Genomic DNA, 17,366 nt, shown 5'->3' with positions numbered 1-17,366 from the left:
GCAAAGTCAATTCTTGCAGATCTATTTTATGGACCCCCAGCGCCCAAGATAGCATTGAATTGCGAATGGGTAGACTGCAAAATGCTGGTATTCAAAGGGAAATTGTTGAAATGCTTGAAAACTTGAGAAGACAAAACAACCCTGACATTGCTTCACTTGAAATGGCAAAGGAAAGAATTAGAGATTTACCAGAGGCATCAATTTGTCATTGATCCAGATCGTCGGCCAGCTTTTGAACATGAAAGGTGATTTAACACATAAATTGCCAACGAAGTTGCCGTCATAATACCAAACAATAATGAACTTGAGGCAAGATCACGGCACATTGTCTTGAAAGAAAGAGGAGGAGGCCTGGAAATCATTTCAGTCTCATAGGTCGTATGATAGCTTTCAATACGTCCTTTTCTCTCCGCTTGGAGATGATGGATGGCATCACCAACTCCAAATGAGTAACAGCAAGAAATTGACAGCAATGCGACATTATGCGTATAGGATCATGAATCATGATAATGAATTAAACCACCTTTTGATAGGACAACGACTCTTTCAACAATATGTGGTTGATATGGCAGCTAATATTGAGAGTGAGAGGCTCAATTATATTCGCATGAATCAAGCATCGTTGACATCAACAACTTACAGAGGCCTGACGGATGCATTAAATGATAATGATGATTCGGAAAATGTCGGAAAGCGCATCATCCTTTCCTCAACATTTGTCGGTGGACCGAGATACATGATGGAACGATGTCAGGATGGCATGATGTACATTTGGAAGTATGGCAATGCTTCGTTCTTCATTACGATGAATTGCAATCCGAACTGGCCCAAAATCCGACAGCACTTCTTTCTGAATCAGCAGCCATGTGATAGAGCAGACTTGATTGCAAGAGTATTCAATCTGAACAGAAAGCTATTCATTAAGTACCTCACTGGACCAGATGGCCTCTTTGGGAACTGTATAGCTTTTGTCTCAACTGTGGAATATCAGAAGAGAGGCCTGCCTCATTTGCACTGTCTGCTATGGCTTGACGAAGTGAGTAAGCCAAGACCACAAGATTTTGACAGATTGGTGCAAGCTGAAATACCAGACCCACAAGTCGATCCTGAGCTGCATGAATTGGTACTGAAGCACATGATTCATGGACCGTACTGCAACAACACCACTCCATGTTGGAAGAATGGAAGTTGCAGTAAGAGATTCCCAAAGCCATTTATCGAGAGGACAAGATGTGGAGATGATTCATATCCTCTGTACAGGAGAAGATCTCCAGATATGGGAGGATTTCAGGGACATCAAGGAGGACACCAGAATCGACCTATTACTTCTGATTGGGTGGTGCCCTATAATTCTCAACTGTTGAAGTTGTTGAAATGTCACATCAATGTTGAAATATGCTCCTCTGTAAAGTCGATCAAATACGTGATCAAGTACACCTTGAAGGAGAGTGATCAAGCAGTTTTTGGAGTTAACAGAGATGACGAAATTACACAGTACTTGACTGGCAGATACATCGGTCCATCAGAAGCAGTGGGATCAATTCTTAGATTCCCAATTCATGAGAGAGACCCCGCTGTCATTTGACTCCCGGTACATCTACCACAAGAACAATGAGTCTTCATCAGAGCCAATGCTGGTCAGCAGGTGAAAAATAATGATATGGCGAGAACGACTTTAACTGAATTCATGGAACTGTATTCTCGAGATCCATTTGCAATAACACTACTACGCTTACGTACCCCGATTTTACACATGGAACAATAAGAAATGGGAAAGAAGGAATGTTGGGAAGAGAGTGGAAGATTTTTTTCCCAGTATTTTTGAAGCCTCCATCCCCTCCCTGATTCAAAGATCTGATTTTGACAAATTTCCCTGACAATATCTGCTGCTCTTCCTTCGCTCCAATTGGTTCTTCTGACCACGTCCTTGTTAAAGTGGACATCTCTGGCTGTCATCAGAGAACCACCTCACCGCCGTCGAGTCTGGCATTTCACTCAAGCCGACTGGCAGGGTCTCCGAGCAGCCATCAAACTTACAGACTGGTCTCCTATCACTACTTTCTCAAACATCAACTCATCCTGGGAATTCTTTCAAAGAAACTTGCTCTCCCTCATGCACAGATTTATCCCCTCTCGTGTTCAGTTGTCTTACCCTTCCTCCCGCCCTTGGTTTACTGAAGCTTGTGGTGAGGCAGTTGTCCTGAAACAACTTGCCTTTGCCTCATGGAAAGCAAACCCAACTGAGGGCAATCTCAGTTCTTTCCACAAAGCTCGGAACAAGTGTGTATCTACCCTCAGGAGAGCCAGAAAACAACATCTTTCTCATCTCAAGTCTGAACTCTCAAAGCTCTCTCCCTCCTCAAAATCCTGGTGGCGTTTAATCAAATCTGTTTCTGGTGTTTGTTCCGCCTCCATCCCCTCCCTTACCTCAAATGGCCGCACTGCTGATTCCACACGTGATAAAGCTGAATGTCTAAACTCGGTGTTTGCAGCTAAATCTTGTGTCCCAAACCCATCACTATCTCTACCCACTTTACCCAGTCGCACCCAACTGTCCCTGGACTCTGTATCCTTTTCTCCTGACAAGGTGGAGAGCTTGCTTTCAAACCTCGAGTCAGATTCTGCAACCGGTCCAGACGGCATCAGCCCACGTGTCCTCAAAGCCTGCTCTTCTGCTCTTGCTCACCCTCTCTCTGTTCTATTCACCCTCTCATTTTCCCAAGGTCATCTGCCATCTGCTTGGAAATCTGCTAACATCACTGCCCTGCATAAAAAAGGTGCAAAAATAGATCCCTGTAACTACAGACCAATCAGCCTTCTCCCAATCATCAGCAAGGTTATGGAATCCATCATTGCTTCAGACATGAAATCCTTCCTCTTCTCCAATGGCTTGATTTCCAATCATCAATTTGGTTTCAGACCAGGTCACTCTACCCTGGATATGCTGCTACTGCTCTCCCATCAATGGATGGAGGTCCTCAATGCCAGACAGGAAATCCGAGCCGTATCCCTGGACATATCACGTGCTTTTGACACAGTCTGGCACCCTGCCCTACTCACCAAACTCTCTTCCCATGGTATTCAAGGCCATCTCCACTCATGGCTCGCAGACTTCCTCTCCTGTCGCAGTCAACGTGTGGCCCTAAATGGAGTTCTTTCATCCCCTCTTCCTGTGCAGGCTGGAGTTCCTCAAGGTAGCGTTCTGGGCCCTGTTCTTTTTCTGGTTTTCATCAATGATCTCTCGGACTCTCTGGAAAATCCTCTATTTCTCTTTGCCGATGACTCCACCCTCTGCCGTACCATCTGTCATCCCTCAGACCGGCAAGCAGCAGCTTCTTCGCTCACTGCAGATCTGGATAAAATCACAAACTGGTCCAACACGTGGAACATGTCTTTCAATCCAGACAAATCTCACACTCACTATGTCTCTTCGAAAGGACCGTTTACAAAACCCCCCCATCCACTTTCTCAACAATCCTCTGGAAGAAGTCTTTTCTTTCAAGCTTCTGGGTCTCACTATCTGCCATGACCTTTCCTGGGAAAGTCACATTTCCAACCTTGCCTCAAAAGCCAGTCGCCGACTGGGAATCCTCCGTCGTGCTAAGTCCTTCCTCGGCCCTCTTGAGCTCCTGACTACTTACAAAGCTTTTGTCCGTAGCCTGATGGAGTACTGCTCTCCCCTCTGGGCTGGTGCTCCTGCCTCCCACCTTTCTCGACTTCACGCTGTCGAAACCAGGGCTTTTAAGATCATTGGCATCTCCCGCAATGAAGCTGAGTCTTTGGGCCTCTCACTCAATCACCGCAGGTTGGTCGGTGGTCTTTCTGTCTTCTACCGACTCCTCTCCAGCCTTGCCCCCCCCTGCTCTCTCTGCGATTTGTCCCAACCACATTTCCACAGGGTGCTCAAGGTCCGCCAACAACCCCCTTCTGGTAAAACTACCAAAATCACGAATCACTGCTCATCTTCACTCTTTCATTCCTCTTTTTTCCCGCCTTTGGAATAAACTTCCTCACTCTATTCTTTCCCATTCTTCCCTCCAGGCTTTCAAAACAGCTGTTCACCACCACCTCTTATCTTCCCCCATCCAAATCCTCGATCTTTTCTACCGCCTATAATCCACCCAAGCGCACTTCCTTCAATTCTCCTGCTTTCCTTCCTGAAAGTCCCTGTAATGTCCATCTTCTCCTCGCCATGTTCCCCGTCCCATCCCCATCCCTCTCCCTTCCACAGTTCACCTGTCTGTTCCCCAATGTTTTGTCCCTTCCACTCCCACCCCTCTTGTCTCATGCCTCCTTGCTGTGAGTTGTGTGTTAGCTCTCATACGAGCCTCGACCAAGGTATACAAAAAAAAAAAAAAAAAAAAAAAAAAAAAAAAGCCAACGTTCTGGGACGAGTGTATACCGTTTCTCCAAGATGTGGTAGCCTCTACTACATGAGACTGCTTCTCCATCACGTCAAAGGACCAGTATCCTTCGATTCATTGAAGACACATGGAGATATTCTTCCTTCCTTCAAAGACGTTTGCAGAGAAAGAGGTTTGTTGCAAGTTGATGACCATTGGCAACAAACAATGGATGATGCTGAGAGGACAAGACTCCCCAGTACAATGAGAGATTTGTTTGTTGTTTTGCTAATGAATACTGACATCAACAATCCTCGACAATTATGGGATCGCTTCAAGAATTCAATGTCTGAAGATTACCTTCAAAGAGAACGGAGAACAATCAGTGATCCAGATATCATGATTGATGAGAGACGTCATGATCAAGCTCTGTTGTATATTCAAGACAAGCTTGATAATTACAACAAAACACTGGAAGACTTTGATTTGCCACGACCAAGAAATGGAAGGATGAACCTTGATGGTGGTAATCCAGAATTACTGCATGAATTGCAATACAATAGGCCTGAACAACAGCAATTTGTTGAAGAGAAGGAGCTTCTGCTGAATGCTGAGCAAAGAGCAGTGTATGACCATGTGTGCAACTGCTTGGAAAGGAATCTTCCTTCTATAATTTTTATTGATGCACCAGGAGGAACGGGAAAGACATTTCTCAACAATTTGATCCTCTCCAAAGTTAGAGGTGACGGTGATGTTACTATTGCTGTAGCATCCTCTGGGATAGCAGCTACATTAATGCCTGGTGGAAGAACTGCACATTCTCGATTCAAGATACCCCTCAAAGTGACCGAGAATATATTGTGCAACATTTAGAACTCCAACACGGCAGATGTCATCCGAAGAGTGAAACTCATTGTTTGGGATGAGTGCCTGATGATTAGGAGGGAGAGCTTTGAAGCAGTGGACAGAACTCTTCGAGATGTATGCGACAAGAATGAGCCTTTTGGTGGAATGCTTACCATTTGTTGTGGCGATTTTCGACAACTCCTTCCTGTAGTGAAAAGGGGAAATGATGCTGATGTTGACAATTCCTGCATCAAGAAATCCTACTTGTGGAGAACTTTCACCAAGTTTCAATTGAAGAGGAATATGCGATTGAGAGAGGGAGGAGGCAACTATTCTCAATTTTTGTCGAAACTCAGAGAAGACAGGATTTCAAAGAATGAAAACGATGAAATTGAAATGCCAGAAGACATGGTTCTATTAGCAAGAACAATGGAGGATTGTATTGATTTTATCGATCCCGCATTCGACAATCCTGTTGAATTATTCTCCAAGAATTGTATCTTAGTTCCACTCAACGATATGATGAGAAGCCTCAATTCTACATGTATCAGACGCTTCCCTGGAATCATGAAGGAGTACTTTTCTTTCAATGCTGTGACTGAGGGAAACAATGCTCCTCAATTTCCAACAGAATTCCTCGATTCAGTCGAGATCTCTGGATTACCACCACACAAATTGGAGTTGAAAAAAGGATCTCCAATCATTTTAATGAGAAACTTGGAACCCCCAAGGCGATGCAATGGAACGAGGATGATTGTGGAAGAGCCACACGATAATCTGATCGTTGCAAAAATCAACATTGGAGCCTTCAAAGATGAGATTGTTATGATATCTCGGATAACGCTCAATTTGACAGAAGGCGAAGACATTCCCCTTAAGCGGAGTCAATTCCTGATTCAGTCAAGTTTGGTATGACGATCCATAAAGCACAAGGACAAACCATGGAGAATGTGTTGATATACCTCGAGAAACCGATATTTCAGCATGGACAACTGTATGTGGCTCTTAGCAGAGGAAAGGTGAAGGAAAATGTCAAAGTATTAATGAAGGATGGGAGATCAACCAAGAATGTTGTCATTAAACGCGTGCTTCGTCGAACGATGACTCCTGAGGTAAATGCTCAAATTTTCTTCAAGTTAAAGTTTGACCACTAAATAACATAAAAATTGTCTTTTTTTTTAATTTTTATTTTTTCATCAACCGCTGTCACAACGGGAACCCAACGGGTTCATGGGTCATCTAGTAACATATAAAGCTGGTGTGCACACACGCACACACACCACGTTAATATAAATATTTTCCGTTAGAGTATCTGCATTATCACATAAACCTTCTTCTTGCCAAATCGAACCTTTTCGCAGATAGATGTCAAAAGCCATGAGATGTGTCTCGATGCGATCGGCTGCAAGCAAGCGCAGAGGTACCAAGAATTTCACAGCCTCCTCCATCGGGCATTCGGGCTGGTTCGTGGGGAGAGAAAATACACATCAAGCGGATCGAACTGGGATAAACGGAGCAATAAAAATACAAATCACCAAGGGACGAAACAATCACAATCCCAAACCCATACCGACCCGAGCCAACTTCTCAGGCAGCAGCTCTTCCTTCCCGCCCGCTCCCTCATCGTCGTCGTCATCTTTCCGCCGCCGCGTGTTGCGAGCTTGCTGATGGCGCCGTTCCTCTGCGTTCCGACGGAGCTGCTCTTCTTGAGCTTTGCGCCGGGCACGGCGTTGCTTGCTGCGCAGCTTCTTCAGCTCCTTGGAGGAAAGGTTTTCTGTGGATATGACGGAGGCATTTAAATTAGGCCACCGAGAGACGCATGAGCCAACAATTTTTGGGCTAATAAACGAATCATTTTATTTGCTTGTTTAAGCTTCACAAATTGACTCCTTGTGCACAGAGACATGAACACACTGGGTCATCAATTCTTTTTAATGAAGATGTAATTGCAGCAAAGCATTTGTTTTACTTATTTATGTTGCAAGTAAATCAAACACTCTCCTTGGCAGTGAGATTTACCTGACAACACATATCCAACTAGAAGGGCACTCAGTCGAGCGCATACCTCCGCCCTGTAATGCCTGATCCACAAGAACATATCTGGCCCAATACATTTTTGAAATACCACACTATGTATAGTTTTTGAGCTCTCTCTCTTAATGGTGAAGAATCACTTTTAAGATTCCAATAGTCGGATCCAGATCTTCATCAAAATCAAATCAATTCGTTCTAACCAAACACCCAACCTGTCCACCAAGTTTCATCCGAATGCGTCCCCAACTTTTTGAGATATCGTGCCATCTATCATTTTTGGCCCCATCTCTCAATGGTGAAGAATCATTGAAAAAACTATCAGATCCGTATCCGGATCTTCACCAAAATCTAACCAGTTCGTCGTTATCATACACCCAACCTGAACACAAACAGACAAGCAAACAAGAAGATGACGTCGTGCAGAACACGATACTTGCAAAATCCATCAAATTTAACCTCAAAAATAATTGGTTGTTGAATTCAATGACCAAATATGCAACTCCTCTTCAAATTCCAAGTGAATTGGATGAAAACGAAGGATATTAGAAATTCGGCCGATGTTGACCTTTTGGCCTATGTTGACCTCAAAAACAATAGGCTTCTTCCTTATGACAAACGATCTTCCATGTGGTGAAGTTTCGTGAATATCGGTTTAAAATTGTGACCTGTAGGCGATTGACAGACAGATAGACAGATAGACAAACAGAAGAAACCAATGTCACCTGCAGGGTGACCCGTATCTTGCCAAAAGGTGACCACGTGTGACTTCTTCAAGGTCACACTGAGGTGAACAGAGCTGCTATCCACCAGGAGCGACTCCTTGAGGAATATCTGCCTACGAGAGATTCCGATGAGAATCGTTCTACAGAGTAATCATGAAAAATATGTGTTTGCCTCATAACGTCACCAAATGACGTCGTAATGTCTCAAGCTTGACATATCTAGAAAGCACTCATCGAGGTGTTCAATTTGAGGTACTACACGATATGGTTCCCAAAACTTGAAAATTTGACCTTGGGGTCAAATATGTTTGACCTCAGGTACTAACCATGAAGGTCAAGGCCAATCGCCACCAAAAACTAATCAGCTGAGCGCCAGACCATGAACTATATTCCCATGAAGTTTGAAGACGATCCGATCAAAATTACTCAAAAAATAAGGGTTTCATCGACTCCCCTGATTTGCAACAAAGTGACCTTGACCTTCAAAATTTTGTGCGCTGAAAGGGACCTTTTATAGGCCTCTGATATGCGAAGTTACAATAACAAAATCGACTAACCAATATGCTTGAAAAATCTCCCATTTTGAAAGTAATGAACAAACAAAAAGGGGGTGAAAACAACCTCCTTCACCTTAGGTGGCAGAGGTAATAATTGGTGCAACAAGAAATTTAAGGATGGTCACACTGGAGCACCTGCCAAGATTGTTAACTTTACCAAACAAAGAGGACCAGGTCCTGGCCCTCCAGGTGCAATACACATGGCCCACCGTTGTGTGGATATACTCTGGCGAGCACCAACATAGGCCCCCAGCAATGGGTCATCAGGTAAGGATGTCGTAACCTTGGCAAACGAGAGAATCTCTTCTCCAATGACCAAGAGCCGATGAGAACAACTCGACCACAATGGCAAACGACAAACCTCTTCTATAGTGGGCCAGTAGAAGCGGTTAGAAATTGGGGTTTCACATGAGGTTGGCATCCGTACGCATCAAAAAGACAACAATGTCACAGAAACGGAAATCAGAAGATGCCAAAATGGCAGCCATCTTGGTCTCGACTCCAGATGGAGAGAACAGTCACGCAGGGGACTGCATGATGGCAAGCCATCAAACCCGACTGGGAGTTGCTGACCAGAAGAGTTCACTTCTGAAAGAAAAGAGCATTTTACATTTTGGTTTCTGGAATGTCGTAACAATGCTTCAAGTTTGTGAGCTCACACAGATTTTCTTCACAATGGATAATTATAAATTGCAAATGAGTGAATGGAGGTCATCAGGCTCAGGATTGATGAAAATCTCAAATAAAGACAAAACTTTTGAAATACCCAGGGAAGGAATTGGGTGGCGGTGAAAGTGGTGCTCTCCTTCTGGGACGACAGACTTACAACTCATGAATAGAATGGGATCCCATAAGCTGTAGGCTCATGAAAGAAAGAAAGTTTTCAAGCAAGATATTTAAAATGACTCATTCTTTGCTATGCCTCAACTAAGGAGAACCCTGACGAGGAAATAAAAAATAAAAACATTCTGTAATACCCTCTCAGTGAGTGGAGGCAAGGATCCTCAACACGATATTCTTGGGGTGACAGGCGAGGTTATCGCCAAAGTTGGGAATGACAATGAGGGAGTTGAAGACGTCATGGAAAGGAAGGGATCCACTGTGCTATCAATGAAAATTGGGAACGTTTTTTTGAATTTTGTTCTGGCAGATAGAATGGTGGATAATTGATTCAATTTTTCCAACAAGAACAACCATAAGTTTAGCTGGCTGTCTCCTGATGGTGTAACGAGGAATAAAATTGATCATTTTTGCATGAAGAAGTTCAGACGATCGGTGAAAGACACGGGTGTCCCGGGAGGTGCAGATGCTTCAAGTGACAATTATTTGCAGAACATATATCATAGTAAAATTGAAAAGACTTTCGAGAAAGATGACAAATCTGACATTTGACCCCATGAAGGTTAAAAGACAATGCAGTTCGGCAAGAGTTTTAGCTCGAACTTGAAAACAAACATGAAATTCGAGCCAATAGCTTGGAAAACCCTGGTTGTATGGCAATCTAGAAAAGATGCTTGCACTTTGACTGCTGAAATACCGCAGCATGCAAGCTCATTAAAACAGGAATGGATTAGCAATGGCACCTGGTCCACGAATGCCAAGAGGAAAGAATACAAGAAGAAACTTTGGAGTAAAACCAACTGTGAGAAAAGGGCAGTCTGAAGAGAAAAATATAGATTGATGGACAAGAAAGTGAAGGCTTCAGCTTGCAAAGACAAACGGGTTCTGTAATCACTTGTGTACAATCCACCATCATGTACACAGGGCACTTTTCAGATAAAATTCCCGGGAAAATACCAGTTTATAACCTGCAACCTAAAAAATAAACTCCGGCAAGAAAGGGATATCCAGGTGTGTGTGTGTGTGTGTGTGTGTGTGTGTGTGTGTGTGTGTGTGTGTGTGTGTGTGTGTGTGTGTGTGTGTGTGTGTGTGTGTGTGTGTGTGTGTGTGTGTGTGTGTGTGTGTGTGTGTGTGTGTGTGTGTGTGTGTGTGTGTGTGTGTACACAGACATGACAGAAGTAATGCTTCAGTCACATTTGGCTCGGCGGCCGTAGGGTCTACAAAATCTACAGCCACTAGCAATTATAGGGCGGCCACAGTATTTCCACGGTCACACAATGTAGCAGTCACATATGTTTTTTTGTTTTTTTTCAGGGAGCCGCACGGGGTATTTAGAAATTGTGGAGACCGAAAACGTGGGGGTGCTGTACGATCTTTGATTTGATGTCGCACGGTGACCTTAGGGCGTCCCTGCGGTGGCCATTGAATTTTCAAAGCAGACGCAAGGTAACCTCAAGGTGCCCGCAAGGCGACCGCAGGGGGGCCCTAAGGCGAACGTGCGGCAAGACGGACGGTAACGAGTGGGTATATATACCAGTTCTTTTCATTATGTATATCATATCTCATATCTGTCATATGCGACATATGTATGATCATATGTATGATCGCTTCTTTGGAGGCATGGTGATGTGTCTGGTCTGAGCTGCTGGTGAAATGTGATGATGTGAGTGGCAAACACCTATACTCCGATCTCTAGCGGTAGCGCACGGTGGACGCACGGTAGATGCAGACTGCCACGGAGGCCGTATGTAGGACGCACGGCAGGCGTAGGGGAACCGTGCGTCGACCCTGTGTTTCCCGCAGGTAGTCACACAGACCGCAAGGCCACCGTATGTTGAACACAGGGACGCCTTAGGACTACCCTACGGCGACCGTGGAAATAGTGTGGCCGCCGTAATTTTTTGGGGGTTGGCAAAATTCATTTTTCATTGATAAGAGCCTACGGCAGCTGCACGAATAACGCAAGCCCACCGTACGCCCTACGCACGGTCGACGTGGAACACATCTACGTCATGGCTACGGCTTGTCGAATTGCTACGGCCAACCTAGAAATGAAAAAAGTTATAACTCCGCGCTTTAATTCCACGGAGACCCCTACGGCCTGTAAAAGATAGCCATACGGTGTATGGCCACCCTGAGGCCACCTCAGAAACTCTGCGGCCGCCGCACTTTTCTGTCAATTCAGGGGGGAGGGGGGTACAGCCGCCGTATCCTAGCCGTAGAGCAAATGTGACTCATGCTTAAATAGACACCTTAAATTTCTTCATTTCATCTGTATAAACACAGTTTTACTCAGTGATTTGTACTAATACTTGACTATTTCTTTGGAGAAACGAGTTCCTGGGTCTTGTACAACAATTAACTATGCATCGAACCCAGGGAGCACACAAACTTTCCGATTTTCAAAGTGGACGAATTGTTGGCCATTTGAAAGGTGGAGTCAGCCAGCATCAGATAGCTCAGAACCTTGGCGTTCCACTTTCTACGGTCAATCGGGTGACTGTGCAATTCACCAGTGAAGGAAAGGAATCCACAGCTTCCCGTTCTGGTCAATCTGGGCCCTCAGAAAGGTGTCTTCAAGCTGTCAAGCGGTCCATTGAGAAAACTCCCCATTGCAAGGCAGCAGATGTTGTAGAAGAAGGTCCAAGTTAGCTCAATAACTGTTGTCGGTACCTTCATCAACTGGGCTACTATGGGAGAACAGCTCAGAGAAAACCTCTTCTTAGACCAGCCAGCAATCAAAAGAGAAAGAAGTAGGCTGACGAAATGGCCATCAGACCCTTGGAGTTTTTTGTGATACCAGAGTGGGGAGGTGTTAGTGAAGCAGAGGGCAGGGGAGAGATGCAAAGAGAGGAGGTAGGATGGGGGCAACATGGGAGGAGTAAGGAGGGGTAGATTTAAGGAGGTGGGATGAACAAAAAAAAAAGAAGGATAAATGGAACATGAACATGGATTGCAAACTGGAATTAAAAAAAAATTGTCGGTCAGAGATACATATAAATACGTTGGAGGATGGATGGAGTGCAGAAGAATTTAGAGAATGGAGGAAGGAAGCATTGGAACAGGTGTTATTTTTTGATACGGGATGAAAGAAAGGTCAAATTGAAATCAGCTTTTGAAGAAGAAGAGCACGGTAGAGAGAGGAAGTCGAAACATTTTAAGAGACCGTTTCTTTGTTTTTTTGAAGATGAGGGAAGAGGGGGGCAGAGTAAAGGAAGAGATTGAAGAAAACAGTCATGAAGGGGAGTGGTGAATACCTTCACCATCAAAGTGGGATTGGAAATATGGAAAGGGAAGAAGAAGGACGAGGAAGAGTCTGTCGAGGAAGTCATGTGGTTACGAGAGGGAAAGTTGAGAAGGGAAAAGATTCTTGTTTCTTTTGTTTTTTTTTTTAATATTTAAAGACATGAAACAGAGGGTATAGTTGGGAGGAAATTGAAGGAGTGGTAGAGGTATAGTGGAGAAAATAACAACTGAAGGTGAAAAGGAGAAAATACAACAAGAAGATCGTGAACACAGACGGGAAGGAGGAGGGTAGGCCGAAAGGAAACCCGATGTGAAAAGACGACGAATACTCTCCAATTAACACAAGTTTTAACACAAAACCGAACTATAAGCACACAGTAAACACGGAGATAACAAAATAACAGTAAAAGTGCGACAAAAACAACTGGAAAACTTATCTTTGAGAAAGTTGGCAGAGACCCTGAAGAGAACCGCCACCGTCGCTCAAGAACCGGAGCCGAAGTCGAATGAACCGGAACCAGAATGTTGCCTTCCTGAGTCTGCCTCTGTATCCATCTTGTCCACCCCGTGCATCCTCCCCACTTCTCTCAATTGTCCAAATCTCCCTCTTCTTTTTTTCATTCACGCCTGGTGTTGGTGTTCTCTCCCCCCTTTCTACTTACTGTTCCTTTTGTTCTGTTCGATCCTATCCATTCAGTGTTTTTGCTCTTCCGTGAGGCTTGACTTTGTATTCAAAGAAATGCATATGAACATCATTCCGGTCAAATACAAATTATTCCGTGCAAGACACACGACAAATATGCATGTGCAATGACCGGACGTGTCGCAACAGTAAACAAGTGCATTTCCGACATGCCAAACGCTTCACCAACACCTGTCCTTGTGGCTCGAAATCTCCATGATGTTCCTTACATGCCTGTCATCATCCTTTTTCAGTTGGGTTTAAGACCGAGATGCAATCAGCGATTAATTCTCAGAGAGGAGCATTGTACCGTACATCAGCTAGGTGCTTTGCCAATTTTTGACTCGCGTTCCTCTCGTACTTATGCGAGTTGCTGTCAGGACAACAAGCATCAGTCGGGTAAAACGAACCTAACAATGGTCTAAACCCAGTGCACGTTCCCTGTTAGTGGGTGAACAATCCAATGCTTTGCGAATTCTGCTTCACAATGATAGGATGAGCTAAATGACAGAGGAAATTCGAAAAATAAAATAAAATAAAAGGATAACATGTAGCAAATGCAAAGGAGTATCATTATGGTAACAAAACAGCCAGAGTTGAAATGCTTATCAACACCTTTCATTCACAATTCAACTTGGTGCTGCATTTCCTGTCTATGATTAAAAATCTTGATACTTTCTACATGCAGATGCAGCCAACATCACGGGTCTTAAATTGGAAAGATAGAACACACCTTCGGCAGACTCGTTAGCTGCGCTCTCGCGGGTAAGCGGCCTGTCATGCAGCAGCAAATATATCTCAATGGCAGAACGCGCGGCGAGGAAGAAGAACGGGTGGTGTCGAAGCCCGTCCTCGAGGCGCAGCAGCTGCAGGTACGCGCGAAGCGTCATCTTCCTCATGCAGTACGTATGGAAGTCAAACTGGTCATCCGTGACCTCCACAAAATGCTGCAAATGAGGAAAAGTTGAGAACATTCGGGTGAGTTGGGCAGAGACAGCGGCCGCCGCCACGTATGTACCCAGGCGAACCCAACCGCTGCTACAAGTACTTGGAGTACCACAAAGTAGGAAAACGATCATAAACATTTAGTTTTTATTCACTGACCAAAATGAAAGATTTCTTCCAAAAAATTAAATTATTTTCTACTCCAAGATCGAAAACTGACCGCCAAAAACTTTGTTGCAATCGAAACCTTCAACCTTTCAGAAAACTTCGATTAATGCAAGTACGAAATCAGAACAAGTCTGAGAAGCCAAACGGAACTTCAATCTACCTGTCACATTCTGTTGATGTTCTAAACACAAATCCCATTTGAATGAACAGCATTCATACCACCGTTAAAATAGTTGCTGCTGTGTCTGATACAGTCTTGGTTGGCCCATTCACCCATCTTTGTTCCAGATGATACATTTGGCCAACCACATGCTTTACTTTTGGGTTAATCCCATTGAGCACCAATTGAGCGGCATCGATGACATCACGCTTCAACGGTAAATTGACCTCAAAACCCGAATTAAACAGAGCTCAAGTCAAGCAACATTTGTTGCAATGGAATTTCCGGTGTCTTTGCGAGTGGATACTGTTTCCCCAGCTCCACGAAAACGTCTTTAGGAAGTGAGGTATTTGTTCTATTCTTCTTTTCTGAGGTATTTGTGGGATGCTTCGTTATCTCGTTCCTGTACTGTACTTTGATCAATTGAGATGTTGTCTGTTGTTGTTTTTCCGAGTGCAAATATGCATTTGGCACATTTATCAAGAACAAACTCTATATGAATGTCCTCCGAGTACCACTTCACTAGTTTCAGTTGATCTGCCAATTTCTCATCATTTGGGGCGAAGAGTTTTTGATCATCCATGTACAGCAGGTGTGTTACCTTTCTTGTTTCTTTGGTTATTTTTCTGTCCAATATCGGATTGTATCCGTGTCCTTGTTCATTGATGAGGTTACTCAGTGGGTCCAGGCCCAGACAAAACAGGAGGGGGGGGGAAGATGTCACATTGTAAGACACAACGTCATATCTTTACTCCTGGGATTTCAATCTTTCCTTCCAGGTAAGGTAGTACCAGCGTTGTGTTCCAGAGCGTTATTGCTTTCTCAATCAGTGTGACTATTTGAGGATCAATTTTGTACACTTGCATGCATTTTATAATCCATGATTGTGGGACACTATCAAAGGCTTTTTTGTGATCTATCTTGGCTGTGAAGAAGTTGGTTTGTCAGAGCTTGCAGTTTTCAAGTATGGTTTTGTTTAACAAAAAAATGGTCTATTGTTCCATAGCATCCTCCCTTACATCCTTTCTGCTCTGCATCTGAAGCTCCTTGTTGAGTGAGGTGGTCGGTGATTATACCTGTTAAAAAGTTTGTATGTTGTTGGTAGGTAAGTTATTGGTCTATATTTGTTGTGTAGATGGGTTTCTACAGAATTGGGGATTAAAAGTGTTTCCTTCTGTGAACCATTCATCCATTGGCTGTTTCCCTTGGAAGAGTTCATGAAATTCTGGAGCGTATTGAGGGTGGAGAGCATGTAAGTTGCTTTCGCCAGAGTTTCCTCCAATGTGGTTCAAAGTGTAATCATTCATCCAAGCTCTGTTCCTCATTTGCAACAATTTCAACTGCCATCATATAAGACTGATAATGCGAAATAAGAGCATAGGAAGGGACCGTTACCCGTTCAATTTCATGGCACTTTTTCAATGCATCTCCATAACGATGGAGTGCACGGTATGCAGAAGCACATTCCACCTGAAACCACATGCACTGCATTTCATTCAGGTTCTCCATTGGAGGAGCTCCCTCCTGCAGGGTGAAGGGAAAATACAAGAGAGGGGGAATGATTGGAAGGTGGAAGATGCCTTGTAAGGGTTTGCAGTGCAAGTGGGTTATTATTATACTGCACGAGCGCAAGCTGTCGTGCGCACACACGTGCAGACATGCACGCACAGATTCAGATGCAAGCAGGCAGCCATGCACCGACATGCACAGATGCAGGTAGATGTGCACACATGCGCGATAAAATAAACGTACACGAGTGAACTTTGCACACATTTCTTCAGCCTCTCGCACAAGGCGAGCACGTAGCTGATACTTCGCACACTTTGAGTTGATGAAGCGATCAGCCGTGTCCAACGATTGTGCTTCGTCCATCCACCGTGCGGCCTCCAGGGGGTCACCAGCATGCTGGATGCACAATAACAAGCCTCAATGTCTCAACCACAGTGGGCACTCAATAAGGAATTACAGAATTGCATTTCAGGTGTCATAATAAGCAATCGTGTTGAGGACACCCAAAGAAGGGAGTCTTGATGGCCAAGTGTTGATCAGGGCACAGTACCTTACAAATCCTGGCCTTAATGTAAAACAACTCAATCAGCGTTGGCGTGCTGTCAATTGCAGCATTAATGTAGAACAGTGCCCGCTGCGTGTCCCCACATGCATCATAGTGCTGCGCCAAGAAGTGTTGAACCCACAGTAGAGAGCTCGGAGGCTCCAGTTCCCCTAGAAAGGCAAAGACATGGGTAAAGATAGAAGGCAAAGACATGGGTCAATGGGATGCAATTCAACAGACAAGCTGAGCAATTGAGACTCTATGTCATTTTATAAATCAGACAATTACCATCAGGGTAATACTGGCCGATTGTCCGTAGATTTTTCTCATACTTTAAGACGAGATCCTCGATCACAACCACCTGCAAAGCACATATACCATTGAGGAAAGGCACCGTGGTGACAAACTCTGTGGGTTTTTTGGTTCTCACACGATCACTGGAATGCATTTTTCAACAGATAGCCTGTTCGGTTATGTCACACATCTGATTGGCGTGAAAATTTCAAAAAGATTTTTGCAAATGTGCTTTATTTTATTGTTCTGGGCCGAAAATGTGAAGAAAAAAAAAATAATTGTTTGACATTTTTTTCCAAGGCCATATCTTCATGGTATGGCAGCCATCTTAAAATTGGACTAAAGTTAGTATAAATTTTACCGACATAATGAACCCATCAATTTAGAACTGGATTGAAAAATTATGAGGGCATTTCAGATTGGATAAAGTTTATGTTCAAATGTTCATCTGATAAATAAATAGGAAGGATTGATTT

The 17,366-nt window shown here is 44.0% G+C and overlaps 1 protein-coding gene across 2 annotated transcripts in view; it reads right to left on the bottom strand.

Moving 5' to 3' along the window:
• LOC147025594 (N-alpha-acetyltransferase 16, NatA auxiliary subunit-like) overlaps positions 1 to 17,366 on the bottom strand; it is a 120,253-nt gene that overhangs the window by 15,811 nt on the left and 87,076 nt on the right. For both annotated transcript variants that reach the window (XM_085886710.1, XM_085886711.1), the window contains 7 exons: positions 16,885 to 16,957; positions 16,603 to 16,766; positions 16,296 to 16,448; positions 15,939 to 16,067; positions 14,004 to 14,217; positions 6,764 to 6,963; positions 6,541 to 6,649 (listed from right to left, as the gene is read on the bottom strand). In XM_085886710.1, the coding sequence (XP_085742836.1) occupies positions 6,541 to 6,649; positions 6,764 to 6,963; positions 14,004 to 14,217; positions 15,939 to 16,067; positions 16,296 to 16,448; positions 16,603 to 16,766; positions 16,885 to 16,957 (1,042 nt within the window). The remainder of the gene's footprint in view (positions 1 to 6,540; positions 6,650 to 6,763; positions 6,964 to 14,003; positions 14,218 to 15,938; positions 16,068 to 16,295; positions 16,449 to 16,602; positions 16,767 to 16,884; positions 16,958 to 17,366) is intronic.

The sequence above is a fragment of the Eptatretus burgeri genome, chromosome 6 (assembly GCF_056783735.1).
Source record: "Eptatretus burgeri isolate ZD-2024b chromosome 6, Ebu_testis_v1, whole genome shotgun sequence".
Lineage (NCBI taxonomy): Eukaryota > Metazoa > Chordata > Myxini > Myxiniformes > Myxinidae > Eptatretus > Eptatretus burgeri.
Note: the sequence above shows the minus strand (reverse complement) of the source record. Positions and strands in the feature narration are given on the sequence as shown.